Source organism: Pseudonaja textilis, chromosome Z (assembly GCF_049901715.1).
Source record: "Pseudonaja textilis isolate UNSWEBS1 chromosome Z, rPseTex1.2, whole genome shotgun sequence".
Lineage (NCBI taxonomy): Eukaryota > Metazoa > Chordata > Lepidosauria > Squamata > Elapidae > Pseudonaja > Pseudonaja textilis.
In genome coordinates, this window is record NC_142008.1 from 67494176 (window position 1) to 67515566 (window position 21391).

General features: G+C 34.8%; 2 protein-coding genes across 5 annotated transcripts in view; one reads left to right on the forward strand and one right to left on the reverse strand.

Annotated features, from left to right (window-relative positions):
• AMPH (amphiphysin) overlaps positions 1-21391 on the reverse strand; it is a 151906-nt gene that overhangs the window by 39597 nt on the left and 90918 nt on the right. The window contains exons 10-18 of one of the 4 annotated variants that reach the window (XM_087918530.1): positions 20380-20521; positions 17376-17504; positions 16612-16719; positions 8337-8360; positions 6708-6731; positions 6019-6546; positions 4441-4473; positions 2564-2590; positions 1587-1706 (exon numbers count right to left, since the gene is read on the reverse strand). In XM_087918530.1, coding sequence (XP_087774656.1) covers positions 1587-1706; positions 2564-2590; positions 4441-4473; positions 6019-6546; positions 6708-6731; positions 8337-8360; positions 16612-16719; positions 17376-17504; positions 20380-20521 — 1135 coding nt within the window. Of the gene's footprint in view, positions 1-1586; positions 1707-2563; positions 2615-4440; positions 4474-6018; positions 6547-6707; positions 6732-8336; positions 8361-16611; positions 16720-17375; positions 17505-20379; positions 20522-21391 lie in introns of all 4 variants that reach the window. The other 3 variants (XM_087918529.1, XM_087918532.1, XM_087918531.1) reach the window with 3 other exon arrangements.
• The window catches only part of LOC148124062 (uncharacterized), a 247060-nt gene that overhangs the window by 8138 nt on the left and 217531 nt on the right, over positions 1-21391 (forward strand). The gene's annotated exons all lie outside the window — the stretch shown is intronic.

The window sequence follows — 21391 nt, forward strand, 5'->3', positions numbered from 1 at the left end:
TACATAACTCCTTGCATGTTCTGCATCATTATTTGGTGATCCTTATAGGGTTAGATCGTTCCCTCTGGATCATATCTTCGATGAATTTTTGTGTCGAAGGGCTAGAAGACATAATGGAGCCCATTCCTATTTTGTCAAGTTTGGGTTGCTTGCCATATTAAACAGATTTTTCAAAAATTATTGTTTAACAAAATATCCCACTTATGACTTCCACCTCTTTGTTCCTCCACTGTTAATTTATATTTTTTATCTTTATGTGGGCATTAACCAATCATCTATTGATAGTATTCTTTAACTATTTTTCTTTTGCTCCTTTGTTCCCTTTATTCAGTGGAGGGGAGGAGAGATTTAGGCCCAGGTAGGGAATCAACAATCAAAGAACAACAATAAGAATATCCCAATATCAATGTTGCTAAATAATTCCTTAATTTTATTTTTATCCTTATAAAAATATTAATTATAGTAATTATAATATTCTCAGCAATATCACCACAATATAATTAGGCTATCTTATTCTAATATCCTATATAGCAATTTTAACAGTAGATATAACTTATATTGATATTTGATAGTAACTATATTCAACAGTCAATAAGGATTTTTTTTGACACTACCAATTACTGTCCAACAGATGTTCAACAGATGACTCTCTCTTCTAATTGTCACACTCTATATTGAAAAATCATTGTTTTTATAGACTCCATTCATCTTAGCTATTAACCATAGTTTTAAAATTTCCAAGTCTCTATTTTTATTTTATTTTCTATTCATAGACTATGTAACACCAAAAAGTTAATGCTCTACAAAGTTTCTCTTATGTATCTCTTCTTTTTTGCCCCTTCCAGCTTTATTCAGATCTTATTATTTCCTGGTTTCTTTTTCACAAATTCTTTAGCTGTCCAGCACCTTCGCTGCTGCTGTCAAAATTTTTGCAGCTCTCACCTCACCAGGCTCCACAGCTCCCTGGAGATTCATTGATTCATTTATTACACTTATACATACACATTCCAATTTATCTTACAATCCTGGTATTTCCTAGTGATTAAAGTACTAACCTCAACCAACTACAACCATGACATGCAAATAAGGAGATACGTTATGCAGTTGTCATAATTGCAACATGCTGTGGATTAAAAACAAAAGAATGGTGAGCAATGTAGGAAGTAAAGAGGATTTTATATTGTGAAATGATTTTGATGTTTTATGTTAATGTAAGAAAAATCATTTCTTTTAATTTTTTAATTCTCAGGGAATGTTAATATAATCCCTTGCAAATAATATTAATGTTTCCATTTGTCTTTCAGTGCAGCTATAAATCCTAGCAATTGTGAAGCATAAAAAAAAAGTAAAAGCAAATTTTACACATGTTTATATGTGGCTTTGATTATGTGTTTTGCCCACCATCCTGACTTTTTTATCCTATCCCAGTGCCCCTGATGCTTAGTATGAGATTTGAATATTGGTCTTGGTGGGACAGGTTCAATCCTCTCATCAAACAGCAAAGACCCAAATGAAGATTTTCTCTACTGACTATCTATAATAATTGGGTGATAATCAATTCTAAAATCACTTTACCAATTACTCACCACAGTTTCAGCTGTGGACTTATCAATCTCCAAAGCCTGTGCTTCTGGCTTGGTATCAGAGGCAGCAATATTGATGTCTTCCTCTGCCTGGATTTCCAAAGATGGAGCTGCTTCTTCAGCCTTCAATTGGGAAAAGCAGACAAATAAAGCTCAATGTTTGGGTTCACACAATTTCCTAAATGCTAAATCTGGTTTGATTTCTCTTCAATGCTTCATCCCATCACACATATTTCTTCACGGCTTTAATTAGCGTCTTTTGTAGATCCAATAACAAAATATTTTCTAGATTATTTTCTTAGTTTATCATTTATGGTTGTCTTTTAAATTTTAAAATTTTACAAAGTTTCTTTTGAATATTCTTTTCCAAAATGATTCTTTTGCATGTCATTTATAGTTTCAACATTGTTTTGTCAGATAAAATTTGTTCCATATCTTTGATTCCTTCACTGATATCTTTTAAAAATAGTCTATCCATAAAAGCAGGCATCATTACTGAATTACTGTATCATAGTTACTGATGTCTGGCTCTACTCTTCAAATATTTTCTTTAATATTACTGATGTTATAATGTTGTGTCATTTTGTCATATGTGTCATTAAGTCCCAACATTAACTGACATGACGCACAGGCTTATATATTTTTTCTTCTGCTTAGAATCTTTAGTCTCAAGTTTCTATAATCATCATTTCTCTTTGCTATGACCTAGAATAGAGAAAAATTTACAATAAAGGTAAATATTCAAAATGTGTCTAAACTTTAGTCCATTTATAACTTTTTTACAGCAAAGTTTTATGTAACTTTGTACTAAATTCTTTAAGCTATTAGGCTTAAAATTAATTTTCTTTGTTGAACACATCCTCTATCAATATTTTCCAAACTTATTGTTCTGGAAGTCTCTAATAGATTTAAAATGGCAATTTCCAAAAGCAATTAGAAAGTGAGGTTAATATAAGTTGATACAAAAAGCAACAACTTACCTTACTATCTATAATGTCCTGACTTGGCTGCAATGAAAACAGGGAGGTATCCTGGGAATGTACACATAGAAAGAATACATCTAGAGAATCATTTAAGCATCAGCATTTAAAAACCTTCTAAAAATTATGTACAATATAAAAAACTATTCCCCAATACATACAACTCAAATTTTGTCTTCTCATTTAATTGAATATTTTCCCAGCATTTGATAATTGACATTTTTTTCATAGTTCTTAGTGAGTTAAGCAAGCTTCTAATATGGAATCTGGGGATTGAGATTTGCAAAAACATTCCTTTTAGAAACAAACTGACTTTGTAATCAAATGAGGCATTCTGAATTATTATCATAAAGGTTGGACATTAAAACTTTTCTATTCTATTTTCTTATTAAACAGCAAATTTCATTCAATGTCATTCATTATTACAGCATTCTTACATTAACATTTTTTGAATTGCTTTTTCATTTATAAGGGATCCATGGAGCATGAAGGCAGACCATTGTTGCTTCTCTACTGTTTCTTAATCCAGATGATTTTTTTTGACACTGTTATACAAGTACAAGAAAAGGCATGGCCTTAATGAGCTCCTCACAGGTGCAGTAAGGGAGCTTACTTTAGATCCAAAGTCTGTATACCTCTATACCTAATAAACTACTGACATCTAGATGTGGATTGAATTTGCCATTACATTGTGGATCTGATAACCCACTGCCTTCTGGTGAAGTTGGCCTACAACGCCATCATCTATAGATCCCACTTGCTGGAGTTAGGTAGGCAGTGTTTTGCAGTGTTCTCCTTTCTCCACAGCTGGTTCTGGTCAGTGTTATGGAGGAGAGACCAAACCCTTAGACCCTGTCTCTCACCTGTCCTCTTTAACATTTACATGAAATTATTCAGTGAAGTCACTTGATGGCACAGGATACATATCTCCATTCCTGGTAGGGCAAAGGATTCTACTACAGTGCTGACCAAGTGCCTGGAATCTGTGTGGGTCTGGATAGGGAGAAACTAACATCAACTCAACCCTGACAAGATAGAATGTCTTTTGGATCATCCGTCCCCCCACAGTTTGGTGATATTCATGTTTTACTCGGATGAGGTAGCACTTTCTTGGACTGACCTTGTGTACAATTTGAGGGTCCTCTTGCATTCATGGGTCCTGATCAATAAGTAGTTGGCAGCCATGACTGGAAAAGGCTTTGCATAGATTCAACTTGAGTGCAAATTTTATCCTTTCATGGATTGAGAAGCCTTACTTACTGTTACTCATGTCTTAAGTTATTTCCATCTTTGTATTACTCCAATACTTTTACATTAGGCTGCCCTTGACGACTACCCAGTAGCTGCAACTAGTCCAGAACATGGGCACACATAGTGCTGGGTGCTTCAAGATTTGCCCATGTGTTGCTCAAGCAGCACTGGCTGCCAGTTTCCTTCCAAGTAAAATTAAAGATCCTGGTATCATGTTTACAGCCCTACAGGGCACAGGAATGGACTGATTGCAAAATGGTTTGTCTTTGACAGTATCCACGGGATAAAATACAATAAGCATGTTCCAAATCTGTTCCCTGAAATATTGCTATCTAGAGGACTTCAGAAAGGTGCTTTTCCATGGCTTTCCCCTACTTTATAGTGTACCCTCTTTCCAGTGATACAGCAGGCCTCAACTCTTTTAGTCTTCTGGGAGGTCATCAAGACCTGACCTTTTACTCTGGGATAGAGTAAGGAGACCTTGGGTGGGTTACTGAAGTGGGGTTTTTTAAATGTAATCTAGGGTTTTATTGTTGTTGTGAGCTCCCAGAGTTGTGTTTTAAGAAGGATGGCTATAAAATATTTTAGATAAATAGATATATAAATAAAATAAAGTTACTCCTTACCTGTGCAAATCCATTAAAAGTGTTGCTTGATGCCTAGGCCAAATTAAAAATTAGAAGACAGATTTTAATATCAAAGTCTTAATTGTGCATGGCCCAAACATATACATCTTTTAAAGTGAAGGGAAAGAATGACAATAAAATTTAAAAAAATAATAAAAAGAAAGCACAGTGATACATTTTGATAACTGGAAGAGATGCCAGCAACATAAACTATCTAAACGCAAAATTCCAAAACAAGATGTGGTACAAAGTAAGATGGCTTATTCAACAGTCAACCTTTTTGTGGTCAACCTAGCATAATTATATGGTTGAATTGTGCCATGAATGCATGACTACATAGCAAAAGAAAGATAAGGACAGCTGTTCATAAAATTCATATTTTATACAAAGGTAAATATCACTTAGGGAATCTCTCTTTTCTAAACTATGCTATATAATAGGGTAGGTACCTCTTCTTTATCAGCCTCAGTTTGTTGGTATAACAATCCATATCTCCGGTTAGCAATTTCATCTTCAGATAAATCTGAGTTGTTGGTCTCATTTTCTTTGGGGCTAGTGAAGTTTTCGGTGCTAGCATTTCCAGAGTTTCCCATTTGCAGCAGAATCAGTGGCCTACTTATCTTGTTTGATCCACAGGTGCTAATGTTTGTCTCTTCCCCAGATGATCCTTGCTGTAAAGCCACTTCCTGATTCTGCTGACTGGTCATTACACATGCAGTTCCCCAGCTATTATTTAATTCTCCTAAATCTTGTATGAAACTTGGCCATAGATTATCCAAGTTTCCTTCGAGAGATTCTTGTGTGGGAGGAAAGTGACAGGAATCATAACTACTTGACTGGCTAAAAAAACCCCAGGCATCAGAATTAAATGTAGGATCCCAGCTGTCATCCCAGGGTTCTGTCTCTAGCACTTTGTGTAAACTAATGTTAGGTTCTTCAGGCAAACAAAACATTCCCCTATCCTCCAATTTACCTTCCATATTCTCTAACCCAGAAATACTGAAATATGCATTAGTTGGATTCTCAAGCCTGTGCTGCAGAGTCATATCCTTGTCAAAGGATATACAGGTAGCTTTACATTCAATATCTTTTTTCTCTTGAGAGATATTGAGGCCACAGTCTTCATGTTTTTTACAAAGCTCTTCTGCCTCTTTTGCTTCAAAATAATACCCAAGTTTTCCTTTGACTTGAATGTTAGCAGTTTCTATAATACTTGCCATATCACTTTCCTGTATGCATTTTATGGCCCCCTTATCCTCACATGTTTCTTCAGGATCCCGACACAGGGAACAAAGCATTTTGCATTTCAAGTCTATTATGTTCTAGAGCTGTAGAGCTGCTCATATTCTTGAAATCTCTTCCAACTGTCTCATTAACCATATCAGCTCTATTAAATTCTACATCAAATTTCTGGGGACAACTATCAGTAATTGTTTCTTGTTGCCCATTTGTACATTCTAAATCTTGTCTAATTTCTATCTCAGTCTTTTTTACAGCTTCATTATCAGGTTGTCCTAATGGCTTAAGACATTCAATTTAATTGAAGGACTCCTTGAGGTTAGGACCTCTGGTGTCTACCTTTTCACGTGGATCTGTATTTGTCCAGAAAGTGTCTTCTAAGCCTGGATTCACCTCTTTTGTCATTTCCACACTAAATGGCTTGCCACCCGAAAAGCTGTCGGTTTTCACTGAAGACGTCTCAGCCAAAGTTTTACTCACTAAAAGTTGGTTATTCTCCACCAGGTCAATGCCATCGTCTTCACTATGACTAATGTCCAGGCAGGGTTTTAGGAAAGTAGTTTCATGTTTATTCGCATAAGCTGTCCATGATGCACCATCCTCATGCTCGCCTACAGCAGGCAAAGTAGGAGTAGCTAGCATATCAGATAATTCTGCTGAATTTTCCTCTGCCTGAAGAAAAGGCATAGGATCACCAGCAGTTCTTTCCTGGCCCTCAATGGCTGCCTCCTTGAGGGAATCTGGATCTAGGCCCACATTGAGTGAACCTAAATCAGTTTGGGGCTTGTTAAGATCTTCTGTTGACCCACTGTCTGGATTTTCCTCCATGATGAGGTTACACAGGGAATGACTTTTTGGAGAATCAGGCTTTAAATAAGTAGGAAAGTAAAGAAAAAAAAACAAGATGAGCATGATAAAGGTTAGGGAGAAAAAAATACAGAACTCAAAATTAACTGACTAAATTAAGGAATTAATACAATTTGTAACACCTGTAAGGAAATCTACATTTGAAGAAAGAAATTACTTACCGGCTGCACCACCTCATTATTGGTCTGTGAGGAAAGAAAATATTAAAAATAAAAGATCAGAGAAAATGGAGACGATATTGCATCATGTTACTGAAAAGAAACATATTAAATAAATTGAAAGATCTAAAGTGCATTTATAAACACCAACTAATAGTCAGAAGACACAATGAAAATGCCTTAATTTTGCAACACATGAACAGGCTTAACCACAGTCCCAAATAGGAAACTGTGAACATCCTAGATCAATCCAAATCCAAATCAGAAATTCCTAGAAGCTTGGCAACTCAAAGAAATCAGCCATCAATAGGCATATAGAAATAAACATTTACACACTATTCAAGAGACAAAAAGCTACAAAGGAAACAAAAAGACCAGAACACCTCTTACCAGCAACCAATCACCCAATAAGAGGATTAACCCTGGATTAACACCAGACAAACAATCAAGCAGTAAAAAAATACCTCAATTAAGAAACTATGAAGTCAGTCAAACAATCAAGCAGAAAACAGACTAAACAAGGAATTACCAAGCAGAAATCAACACTCCTACCATCATTGACAGAGCAATATACAGTATATAAACAGAGCAAACCCTATTCCCTTTTTACACTGAAGATGCTACTTAGCTGGAAAACAAAAGGTCTGCAAGGAAGCAAGGAAGCTCAAACACCAAGAAGGTATTTACAGATTGAGGCGATGGAGCATCCAAGCCAGGGCACAGTCCATGTTAGAGGGAGGGATAATGAGCATCAGCTTTGCTCTGTTCAACCACTAAAATTACTTTAAAATAATTTCTAGATCTGAAGATGGGGTGGTGGGGTGGGGTGATGATTTAACTGAGCAAAATCAAAATGTTTCAAGCTTTTGTTTCATGGTCAGTCTGAAATGCAGATAAAGATTATTTCCACTGGATAGAGTCTACTCAGTGAACTAAAACCAATAAAACCGATTAATCCAAAAACATGATGTGCTTTTGAATTATGTTTGTTTAAAGTTCATTTACAAATTTATGGTACAGAGTATCAGTATCAGTAATTTGTGACTATTAATGTAACCAAAGAGTCTACATAATCTTTTCATCAGTGTAGGATTCTTTAAATTGTTTTCTGTAATTCCCAATAAAGAGAGGAAAACAAGAAATAATTGAGTATTTTTTTCCATATTAGCATAATTTCTGTCAGTATTAAAATTGGTATCTACAAAGAAATTACATTACTTAGAGCTCTTTAACATAAACGCAGTTTATATTCTTAAATTTTGTCACCACATATTAGTGGAATAATTTATAGTTTAAGAGGGTGATGTAAATATTATTTACAGGTATAATCAACACATACTATTTGCCTCCTGAAAAGCATATTTAATTTTTTCTTAAAGCAAGACAATTTCAAAATTTTGGGGCTACTATAAAAATACAGATACAGAAGGTGTCCTCAGAGATTTCTCAAACTAAATTAAAATCTCAGTACAGAAATCAACATTTAACTGTTATTCTCTTACTTATTTCTTTCACTAACTGGCCTCTCAAAATTTAGACAACTTTTTTGTGATTGATATATTTTGCACATTAAAATATAAAACAAAACTTGAAATATAAAACAAAAAAAAAAGAAATAAAAGCCATCCATACCGTCCACAGATCCCAAGGTAGCGTCTGAGAAGGGAAAGAAGGACAAGGTTCAAAACCTCATATGTACATCTTTTTATGTACTGTAAAGCATCATTAGATAACAATGTGATTATACATGTGCATAACCAGGCAACAATTAGTTAAAAAAAAGGAAATGCCTTATCAAACCCTGTACCAGTTAACAGTGGTGTCCCCCAAGGGAGTGTTCTAGGACTCACACTCTTTACACTCTATATAAATGAACTTTGTGATCATCTTATAAGTAACTGAGTCCTCTTCGCTGATGATGTAAAACTATTCAACACCACTGATAATGCTAGTTTCCCTCAAAGCAACCTTAATTATGTGTCTGAATGGTCAAACAGATGGCAACTTCAAATCTCAACCAACATATTGTCCTACATATTGGTAAAAAAAATCAATACACCAAATACAAGCTAGATGGATATGACCTCATTGACGACCCTCACTCTGTCAAAGACCTTGGAGTTCTCATATAGAATGACCTAAGTGCCAGAGCTCACAGCAACAACATCACAAAAAAGGCTTTAACAGTTGTCAATCTGATCTTACGCAGCTTCTCCTCTGGTAACACTGATTTGCAAACTAGGGCATTCAAAACCTTTGCTACTCCAATACTTAAATACAGCTCCACTGTCTGGAATCTGCACTGTATATCAGACATCAATACAATTGAGTGAGTCCAGAAGTATTTAACAAGAAGAATACTACATTCCTCTGTTCGCAACAGAATATCCTACACCACTAAACTTGAGATTCAAGGCTTAGACAACCTTGAACTATGCCGGCTAAGATCGGGCTTTAGCATAGTACATAAAATCATATGTTACAACGTTTTACCAGTTAATGAATATTTCAGCTTTAACCGCAACAACACAAGAGCACACAACAGATATAAACTAAATGTAAACTACTCCAAACTCAATTGCAGGAAGTACGATTTCAGAAACAAAGTGGTCAATGTCTGGAACTCACTACCTGATTCTGTTATCACATGCTCAAACCCCCATTCTTTTACCCTCAAACTAACCTCTATTGACCTCATCCCATTCCTAAGAGATCTGTAAGGGGCATGCATAAGCGCACAACCATGTCTACCGTCCCTGTCCTATTGTCCCCAATTATTAGTTCCTATTTCATGTATTTAAACTTATGTTTATTCTTATTATAATTATATTGTAAGCATTTGACAAAATAAATAAATAAACTGAAATTGGCAAAGGAGTTAGTTATAGATTAGAGAATTGGATCTGGGTGCATCCTAGCCTCTCTCCTACCATATTCTCAAAAAATTATATTAGTTTTATCCAATGAAAAGGAATTCTAATTTTATCTCTTAAAGTGTAATTCTCCAGGAGGTTTGCTGCTAAACCCCCCACTTGTGGTAAACTGGTAGCTCTCAAGAGCATTGTTGATAGCATGACTGAATTATCACATCCCTTATTTTTAATTATTTTTTAAAATTAAGAAAATAAAATAATAGCAAAAACAAAAAGGGAAAAGAATACACAGGCATCCATAAAATGAACTTTACATTACAGATAGTCCTCAACTTATAACAACAACTGAGCTCCAAATTTCTGTTCCTGAACAAGTCAGTTAAGTGAGTTTTGCTTATTTTATGATTTTTTTTGCCAGAGTTAAGCAAATCACCAGAGTTGTTAAATGAATTATGTGGTCATTAAGAAAAACTGCCTTCCCCCAATGATTTTACTTGTTGGAAGCATCTGGGAAGGTTACTACTCAGTGGTGGGATTCAAATTTTTTTTACTACCAGTTCTGTGGGCATGGCTTGGTGGCCATGGTAGGAGAAGGATACTGTAAAATTTCCAGTCAGAGTGGTATTTTCCGGTTCTCCGAACTACTCAAAATGTCTGCTACCAGTTCTCCAGAACTGGTCAGAACCTCCTGAATACCACCTCTGTTACTGTTAGATATTCAATGGGGAAAAGTCAGTGATGTCAGACTTCCCCCATTGGTTCATTTTCTAGGTGGGAAAATAAACAGCCATCAGTGGCTGAAATTGTGGACAGCAGCCTGTAAAAAGAACAGCAGGCACACCTGGTGGCAATCTTTGTTCAGAGCTAAATAAAGAAATCCTTTCCTTCTATCGTTGTCCTGCCTCTTTAATCTAGCTCACATCTAACAGTTACAACTGGTGATCATGTGACCCTGGAACAGTGCAACTGTCAGAAATACATGCCAGTTGCCAAGCAACCCTATATCAATCATGTGACAATGGGGATGCCACAACAGTCATAAGTGTGAAAAGTGGTCGTAAGACAGTTTTATCAGTGCTGATGTAACTTTAAACAGACGCTAAATGAATGATTTTAAGGCGAGAATTGCCTGTATAGCAAACTTTGAAATCTGATGGTAAAAATAGATTTTAAAAAAGTTTAAAAAAAGATAAGAAAAAAAATATTGTAAGAAAAATCATTCTAATCTCCTCCTTTCCTTTCTCCCTTCTTTTCCCCTTAACTCTAATTGCTACTTTAAAAAAAAAATATTTATTTATTTATTTAGTTAAATGCTTACATTATAAAATAAGAATAAACATAAGTTTAAATATAAGAAATAGGAACTAATAATTGGGGACAATAGGACAGGGATGGTAGGTATGATTGTGCGCTTATGCACGCCCCTTACAGACCTCTTAGGAATGGGGTAAGGTCGATAGAGGTTAGTTTGAGGGTAAAGGAGTGGGGGGTTTGGGCAGGTGAGAACAGAATCAGGTAGTGCGTTCAGGACATTGACTACTCCATTGCTGAAATCATACTTCCTACAATTAAGTTTATATCTGTTGTGGTTAAAGCTGAACTATTCATTAACTGGTAAAACATTGTAACATATGATTTTATGTACTATACTTAAGTCCAATCTTAGCCGGCATAGTTCAAGGTTGTCTAAGCCTAGAATCTCAAGTCTGGTGGTGTAGGGTATTCTGTTGCGAACAGAGGAACGTAGTATTCTTCTTGTAAAATACTTCTGGACTCGCTCAATTGTATTTATGTCAGATATACAGTGCGGATTCCAGACAGTAGAGCTGTATTCAAGTATTGGTCAAACAAAGGTTTTGAATGCCCTAGTTTGCAAATCAGTATTACCAGAGGAGAAGCTGTGTAAAATTAGATTAACAACTCTTAAAGCCTTTTTGGCAATACTGTTGCAGTAAGTTTTGGCACTTAGGTCATTCACTATGAGAACACCAAGGTCCTTGACAGAGTGAGGCTCACCAACAAGATCATATTCGCCTAGCTTGTACTTGGTGTATTTATTTTTTTTACCAATGTGTAGGACAGAGCATTTGTTGGTCGAGATTTAGAGTTGCCAACTATTAGACCATTCAGATACATAATCAAGATTGTTTTGAAGGACGGTAGCATTGTCGGTGGTGTTGAATAGTTTTACATCATCAGCGAAGAGGACGCAGTTGCTTATAAGGTGATCACAAAGGTCATTTATATAGTGTCCCTTGGGGGACACTGCTAATAACTGGTGCAGGGTGTGATAGGGCGTTTCCTATTTTTACTATTTGTTGCCTTTTTGACAGGAAGGCAGTAATCTACTTGTGAAGGGATCCAGAAATGCTGTAAGAATTTAATTTGAATAATAGTTTGTCATGTATCACTGAGTCAAAGGCTTTGCAGAAGTCTATGTCAATTACATCTATTGCCTTGCCCTGGTCAAGTAATATAGTCCATATGTTTTTTCAGTGTAGAAGTTGCAAATTGCAGGACAATTTTTTTCTGAAGCCAAATTGTTTATTGGAGAGTAAGTTGTTTGACTCTAGGTGGAAGGTAATGCATTGATTAATAATTGATTCCATAACTTTGCATGTGACACAACACAATGAGATTGGTCTGTAGTTTTCAACCAGGCAGGGGGTCACCTTTTTTGAAGATAGGAATGACCGTTGCTAAAGACCATAGGTTTGGTAAGAAGCTGGTTCTGAATGATATCTCATATGTTATGCTTAGGGGTTCTGCTATGGCAGTGGAGAACTTTTTTAAGAAGTATGCACATAAACCATTAGGGCCGATAGATAAGAATGGTTTTAGGTAATGTAGTGCATTTTCTATGTTATCTTCAGTAGAGTCAATATGTAGTAGATCATTGCAGTTAGTTGTGGTATAATTAGGAAATGTGGGGCATGAGCCATTACTGTTTACAAAGACTGAACTGAAGAATGTGTTGAAGAGGTTTGCCTTAATGGCTTCATCGCTATAGTCTTTCCCATTTGGTCCTTTTAGGGGTAGGATGGTTTTTGAGTCTTTAAGTTTGGTGTTTAAAAGTTATAGAAGGCACTGGTGGATTTTGTGTGTAGAAGATTTTCCTCTTGCTTGCAGTGGTAATTAATGCATTCTGCCTTTATCTGTCGGCATAAGGTGTTGTATCAGTTTTTAAAGTTAGTTACATATTTAGTTTTGTTTTTATGCCATAAGGATTTTTTTTTAATTGAAATTTTCTTATTATTTTGGGTAAATTGTTTTTTTTTGTTTTGTTTTGGGGGTTACTAATGGAACATATAGTTTAATGACTCTTTCGAGTTCAAGCAAGAAAGCATTATGTTCTTGTTCTGTAGTATTACAGCCAGAGAACAGAATGTACCAATTAAGAGATGAAAAGTTGGCAGCTATGAGTTCATAATTGGCTTTTATAAAATTGTATTTTGGAGATCCATCATTATGATCCTCTTTGAGAGGGTGTAAATTTAGACAAAAGTCAATCATGCTATGGTCACTGTTTGAAAATGGTTCCTGTATTTGTAGGCCATAAATTGAGTTTGAGCTGTTGCAGAAGATGAGGTCAAGGCAGTTGTTTAGCCTGGTGTTGTTATATACTAACTGATCCAGTTCCAGTGTGGTAACGGCATTGTACAGGGTTGTATGAATGAGTTCAGATGTACATTCATTTAGTGTCCAATTTATAAGAGGTAAGTAGAGGTCACAGGAAAAATAAGAGGGTGTGGGCAAGAGGCAGCCCATGTCAGTAGTGAAGCTAGTTGTTTGCATGAATTATGTCACAGTCAGAGGCTCAATAGCATAGTAAGAAGTGGATTGAGGTATTTAAGGACAGTTCACAGACAATGATCTCAGGAAGAGCAAGCTCTTGTATAATTCGAATCTTTTTTAGATTTTTATAGAATATAGTAACTCCACCTCCTCTACAGATTTTGCAATCAGATCGATAAACGTGATATTCTCTTACAGTGGTAATGGAATCTGGGAAAGATGCATTCAACCACGTTTCATAGACAAATATAATGTCGAATACGGCTGTGCTTAGTAAGATGAGGAATTCATGCATTTTATTTGCGAGGCTTCTTGCATTGAGTAGTTTGCATTTAAGATATGAAGTAGTGGGTCTGGAGAAAGTAAGGGGCATGCAGCCCCAACATTGAATGTTTGGGTGATGGTTATTGTGATGTGGGTTGTGGCTCTTGCTTTTGATACAATCTGCACGGTAGTCAATGTATATAAATTAGTATTACCTAATTCATGTAGCTTTTTAAGTTCAGAGCGTAGTTCACGAAATCGTACATGTTGCTGTAAGGTTAGATCAGGATGAAAATGAAGGTTCTTGTGGTAGTTGTTGCTCTTTGCGAGTGAATTTATTGAGAAGATGAATTTGCGTTTGTTTGATTCATTTTTGCAAACAACCCTGCAGAGGCGTGGGGCCATCAAGCTGTCTTTGTTTTTGAGCTCAGGACCGAAAAAAAATACTTCATCATCTGTGATCATTGGTCATTTCTATTTTGGCCATTTAGATTAAAAAAAAACAATTTCTCTTTTTTCTTCAAAAACAATGTTCTAAGTGTCCTTGTTATTTAACTAAATTATTTCTGCTTGGATTTATTAGATTTCTGCTGTGAATGTATAGTCAGTTTTTCTGTTGCCACTCATTCTTCAATTTTAGTTTCTGAATCATATCACAATTTCATTTCTAAGTATATTTCAACAAACATCTTTAACAGTATAAGATAATCATAGTGCATGTAATCAAGAACTTCTATCATAAAACAACCTTTTAAGAAGTAGATTTAACAGCTCTTCCTATTTAGTATCATATCAGGTAAAGTATTCTTTTTCTCGATAATACAATAATACAAAAAAAATTCATTTACTAAAAATCAATGATATTGATGACTTCTTTGTGGTCTGTTTTAACTCTGCCATGGTGCCTTTAAACTTCTCAGATACTTCTTTAATGGCCTCAAGTATAAGGGGAGGTTTTACAATATCAAACCACTTACTATAAGAAACTTCAGCTTATTTATAGTGCCAGCTCAAATTGCATTTTAAGGTTTCTTCTCCCTGTCCCATATATCAAGCCTGAAAGCCTTTGCTAATTGACTTGAGCTTTGCACACCTCATTCTACCTATGGCCTACTTGGTCCTCAAGGTCTTCAGTATATGGTATACAGATGCACAGAAATAGAAAAACAGGTTGTTTTAAAAGGGAAGAGATTTTATTGCACTACATCCATTTTTAATTTGATTGCCTGTTAGGTCTATGCTTGCTTTTTAATTATTTGTAATGTTATTTAATTTGGAAACCAATTTTGTAGTTTTCAACATGCTGTAAGCTATTTTCTGCTTTCATTTTTACCAAAATTTAGAGTATAACCTCTCAAATCAATAAACTAGTAAAATAAAAAATAAAATAAAATAGTTACTAGTCAGGTGGGAAATTGTAATTCAATATAAACTTGTATATGCAGAGGTGACTTTAAAAAAACATATTTTGAAATGGAAATCTATTATTGTTCATGTGTATGAACAGTATATTTTGTTTCAGTTGTCTAGAAACTTTTCTATTACAAAAATTGTATAAGCAAAGATGGTGTTATAGAGAACAAGACTGGTATAGCACCTAAGGAATCAGGCTAGAAACATATAAGTTCTAATTCTGTATTAGACATAAAGTCCTTGGATGACCTTGGGCCAATCACTCTCTCAGCCTTAAGAAGGAAACAATGGCAAACCACTTCTAAAATTTTGTCAAGAAAACTGCAGAAATTTGTGTCAGGTAATCACCAGGAGTGAAAAACTGATTTGAAAGTGTGCATGCATATGCACAAGGCCACACCCACATACACACAACATATATAATATAAGCAGCAAAATTTGCAATCATTTTTTGAAATATCAGTAACAGACATAAGTAGACAATCAGATCTTTGGTCTGATTGACAGAAGTCTAATTTCTTACATAATTTGTGACACAATGTACAGTAATGCATTTTTAAATGGCTAATGTCAGTGGCTCCAGGTCCCAGGAACAAATGTTTAATTTAAATCTATTGTTAAGGACAGGTGTTCTGTTAAAAAGAAATAACATTTGTAGGATTGAATATCATTTATTAGTAAAGTCTGAAATAATAAAATCTAAAAGTGGTGCTTTGGGAAAAACCTGCAGCTTGGATTGATTAAATAGTTAATCTGCTATGTTTCCAAATAAGACATGCAGCCCAGAGCTGGAAATTAGACAGTACTCCCACAGACAATATGATTATAAAGAAAATTAGGGACTGCACAGAAATGGTAAAACTTATGTTAGAATTGCAAGAGAGGGAGGAAGGAATATATTATAGTCTGGAAAAAATGGTATAACTGGTTGGATAGTAGGACAATAGGAATAAAAAATAATATAAATGAAAAAATGTGTGTGTGTGTGTAGTTAGTAGAAACTGGGAAACTCGATGATAGAACACTGCAAAGTTTGTATTTGTGTTGTTTTGTTGTTGTGTTGTTTTTAACTGTGTAAAATTCAATCAAAATTTAATTAAAAAAAAAAGATATGCAACCCTACGTGGCATCAAAGCTACATGTTCATTCTGGCTCTCATCAAGCCTAACTTCACATTATTCAGTACTTTCTGTTACTCACTTCATTTCTAATATATGTTACTAAACACTAAGAAAAATTCTAAATTCTGTAATCAGCATACATTTTGTAAACTGGCCAAAATTGTGCACATTTTTCATTATTGATTTTAGGCTATTTTGTATAATTGTATCTGCTTCTGCAAGACATCACCTAAGCCATTTAGCCATTTCCAATCACTGCAACTTATATTAGCCAGCCATATCAAACATTTATTTTTAATTATTACACTTCTTTATAACATTTAATATAAGAATCAGCAACTTGCTTTTAACAAATTAAAGCTACATTTCTAGGTTTCCACAGGATTGTGGTATAAAACAACCCTCATTATGGGACACATAGTAACACAGACATACAAATACCTGAGACACTGGAGAATGGGTTACCACAGTAGATGCATTATCAGGCTTGAAAGGATCAAAGTCCAAATCTAACAAAGATTCTTCTTTTTTATCATCAGGAGCTTCATTCTGTTAGAATTACAAAATTTTTAAACATAATCTTTAATTGGAATGTAGAAATTATTTTCCTCATAAAATATTCATCAGGGCAAACAATAAGAGATTAGAATTCAGTGGCGTTAGTCCAGAATAAAGGAAGATGTCATGGGATATAATAGAAAATGGGTAAGACAGCAGACTTTTCTGAATTAGCTTTCAATTGTTTTATGCAAACCATTTTGTGAGGAATTAATGAATGATTTCATTAGCCTCAAGCTCAGATTCAGTTAATATTTCATCATGTGTGTATTTTTCTTTAAATAAATACAATCTGTTAGGACTAAGGATCATAGTCATTTACATAGTCAGTACTCATCTTGGACAAATTTTAGTCATGCTCATCCAAGCACAGAGAGTTTGTGGGATTCACTTATCAAATGCCACCAAGTTTTTGTGAACTAGAGGTTTCATCCCTAAACGTATAAAACAGTTTCAAATTAATGGAAATATTTTGTCAGTGACAAGAACAACTTATTCTATATTTCATAGCTTGAATGTGAGTCATTCCTATCATCTCCATTCAAAAAGATGTGCCAAGGTCTTTTGGTTTGGGATGAACAAGTTGTAGTACTATCCATTTGAATACATGATGCTGGAGAAGATTGATATATTCAATCTGGACTCACCTGTGAAGGGGTTGTTACATTTATTTCTGGGACAAAATTATCATCAAATAAACTGATGATATTTTCTTGTTGCATGTCTACCACTGGTGTGAGTTTAGGCAATGGTGGGACAGGAGGTCCTTTCCTCAGCTGAAAGAAAAATAAGTATGTTTGAAAGATTAAATAATATATCAAAAGTATATACCATAGTAATAATTATTTTTTTCAGTGTTTCAGAACTAGAACTGGCAATTTCTATATCATTTAGGTGTAAAACATTACTTTCAAGCTTTCTTCAAGTGACATTGTTTCTTAGTTCATAGAAAGTCACAGCAAGAAAAATGCATATTTTTTTATATTAATCATAGATGGGAACTTTAATATGCAATTTTTACCTTCCTTTTATTTCCCACTCTGGGAAGGGTTATTTTGCAATTATTCAATTACTTATCTAAGGATTGATGTATATTCCCATACATTTTGTTTTATTTACTTGGTTTTTGTTATTCTACCATGTCTAATAGAATCTTTGTTTATATAGGTAGTCCTTAATTTTTGACCACAAAATTTCATTGTCAAGTAAGGCAATTGTTAAGTGTGTTTTGACCAATTTTATGACCTTTTTGTCATAATTGTTAAAAAAATCAGTGCAGTTGTTTAGTAAACCATGCAGTTGTTAGGTGGCTTCTCCCATTGGCTTTGCTTCTCAGAAGTCAGTTGGGAAGGTTACAAATGATGGTCACATGACCTTGGGACAGTACAACTGTCATGAATACATGCTACCAAGCACCCAATCATGTGATCATGGAGATGCTGCAACACTCATAAGTGTGAAAATTGGTCATAAGTCACTTTTTTCAGTGCTGTTGTAACTTCAAATGGTTGCTATACAAATGTTTGTAAGTCAAGGAGTATCTCTAAAGCATAAAAGATAGTATTAAATTACAAAACAAATATTTTAAAATACCAAAATTGTATTCATGTAGTTATCTCTCAATCATTAGAAGCTCTGCTGAGAAGCTCCAATTTCACTATACACCTGAAAATTGGCAGAATTAGTTTGTACTACTAGCTGGGAAATTTCACATCATAAAGTTCCCAAATTTGAAAAACACTGCAGTGCTTTTTCACAGGATGAAATCTGGGTGACAGCACAGGAAAGGGGAATGAAAAAGATCTCTCAGCAATATTCTCAGAGTCTCTTGTTTGTTATAGTACAAAGCTGGTCCATTTACTGTTTGCCAAGGAACATACCAGTGGTGGGATTCAATTTTTTTTTTACTACTGGTTCTGTGGGTGTGGCTTGGTGGGCATGGCAGGGAAAGAATATTGTAAAATCTCAGTAAGAGGTGGCATTTGCCGATTCTCCGAACTACTCAAAATTTCTGCTACCGGTTCTCCTGAACTGGTCAGAATCTGCTGAACACCACCTCTGGAACATATCCTCACAAATGAATTCCATCTTACAGACATTCCACCAATGAGGCAGGCAGAAATTGAGCTTTAGTTAAGGATAATGTTTTCCATTTTATAGCAATAGCACTTAGAGTTATATGCTGCTTTACAGTCCTCTCTACGCAATTTACTGAGTTATCATATTGCCTCCAACAATTTGAGTCCCCATTTTCCCAACCTCAGAAAGATGGAAGGCTGCATCAATCTTGAAACTCAAGATTTGAGTTTGAGCCAGATCAAACTCCTTATGCCATCAATGGACTTCCCATCTGGACAATTCATGGCATATGAAAGAGTTAGCAACCTGTGGAATTCTGGTGTGTTGAAAGACTACCCACTTCTGTCTGGCTGCAGTGAACTATATTTTGAAAGCAGCGCTGGCTTTAGGGAACAGCCAAGCAGGCACTGAACTAAAGACCACACATGATGCCCCTCCTTTTGAATCATTCTAAAAATGAAAATCTTTGTTATAGCAGAAGGAAGTACCACTATTGAGTGTGGGCAGCATATAACCTTGAGTCAACTATTTTGTGTGTAGGGGTATTTTCATCTCTTTTTTGCAGGTGTGATTTGCTCAAGAGGATAGAAATCTCCTGGAAACCAAATGTAAGTCTTTGATGAAGTTAGTATTATAATTAGTAAGGAGAAAGAAGAACCTTACCCAACAGTGTGGAATGGGGATGAGCAGCTTCAGAGTATTTTTCCCCATGAATACCATACCATTAATACTTTATCCATCTTGGAATGGCAAAATCCTTAGCAGGACAATTTTTACACATTTTCTATATAGTTTTTGGATCATGAAATCCTTGAAACTAGTTAAATTTTATTTTAAGTATTTGTTCAGTCGGTTACTCTGTTTAGATAAATACATAATGAGCCTAAGAGAGATATACTGGCTCTCATAATGTTAGAGGTGGTATTTCCTATAGGTAAAAATGGCCTCTTCTGGGCTGGCAAGGAAGAAGAAATAGAAAGACGTAAAAGAAAAATTACTCTGAGAAGAATGGAGAAAAATAATGGCTGGCAAGCAAAGGTGAATGTATATAGGATTGTCTATTAAAATTTGTTCATCCCAGGAGAACCTGTGTCAAGTTTTTGAAATAATCGTGAGTGAAGTGGAGTCCACAAATCCATTGAAAGAAGAGTATTTGCCGTGGAACATTTCTATCTTACATAAATAAGGCATGTGCCAATAAATCAAAAGCTGTTGTGGACTATAGCTGTCTTCTGTACTTAGAATCTGAAAAGCAATTTGGATGTTCTAATCTGTGAAAGGTAGTTTAATTGGTCATCAGCAGACCTAGCCAGAATTTCTTCAACAGCCACTAGCATGTAATGCTAACACAGATCAGTAAACCATCAATGACAAAAGAAATAAAATCACATTCAGCCTATAGGAAAATAAATTATATCCTTTTTATATCAGGAGGATAAAAATAGACACGCTAGGTTTACTGCTTGGATCGATATCAGAGACAACTGAAAGCTTTTAGCTCAAAATTGATTTTACCATAGCAACCTTAAATTGTGATTATGAGTGCCAAAAATATTATCTGCATTATGTTACCTGTGAAGGAGATTTAGGACGTGCAGGTGCTGGAGAACTTGGGGTTGTCAATGTATGATTTGCATCAGCTTCAGGACTAAGTGGTGGGGAAGCCTCTTCTGGTGGTGATGGAGTTTTTGCAATGCGGAGTGGACCAGAATCACTAGGGGAACACAAAATATTAATATATGTAAAATATACTCGTTCTCAAGGAACATCTAGGGACACAAAAGAAAATTTAAAACATTTAAATTATTTATGATATCTATAAAATGCAATACATCCTAGAAACCAATCTTATATTTGCTTAGATTTTGATTTTATAAGCTCCTTGTTTCCTGAATTCTGAAAATCCTTATTATCTATGACAACTGATATAATAACTGTTTAAACAGCTTTCCTACATTATACAAAATGAAGTGAATCTGAGCCCTTAGTATAGTGCTGGCTTAATTTTATGAACATCTACAAAGATATACCTACTTTCTTATTTTTCATGTACTGACATGTGAACAATTAACATTCAGATTACATCTCTTAGCATAATCTTTGATTATATAGCATTGCTAACGTTCACTTCTGAATATCAATGCTCACCAGATTTTACTAGAATATATCACTTCTCTATATCTCTCTATATTACCATTTATATTTCATGTCCTATTTTTAACATACATTTCATTATAAAGGCCCTTGGTTTTTAAGCTATAACAAGAAATATATTTGGAAATGAAAACCATTGAGCTAGTCACTTAATTAGTAAAGTTTTACTGTACTAGAGTTTCAGTGTTAAAAGAGCCAAACATTTAAATATAATTTTGCTGTCTAAACCCCACTTAAGATTTATAATACATAAAAATACTAATATTATATTTTGAAGGTACATGCAGCTATTACACTCTAAAAGCCTCACAAGAAGAAGAAATTTGGTTTTCAACATTTTTGTGAAGCACTAAAGTAATACATGATTGTTCAAATTTCAATCATGTTTTCTATACTAAAGCAAAGCAATATCATTTTTAAAATTCAAAAA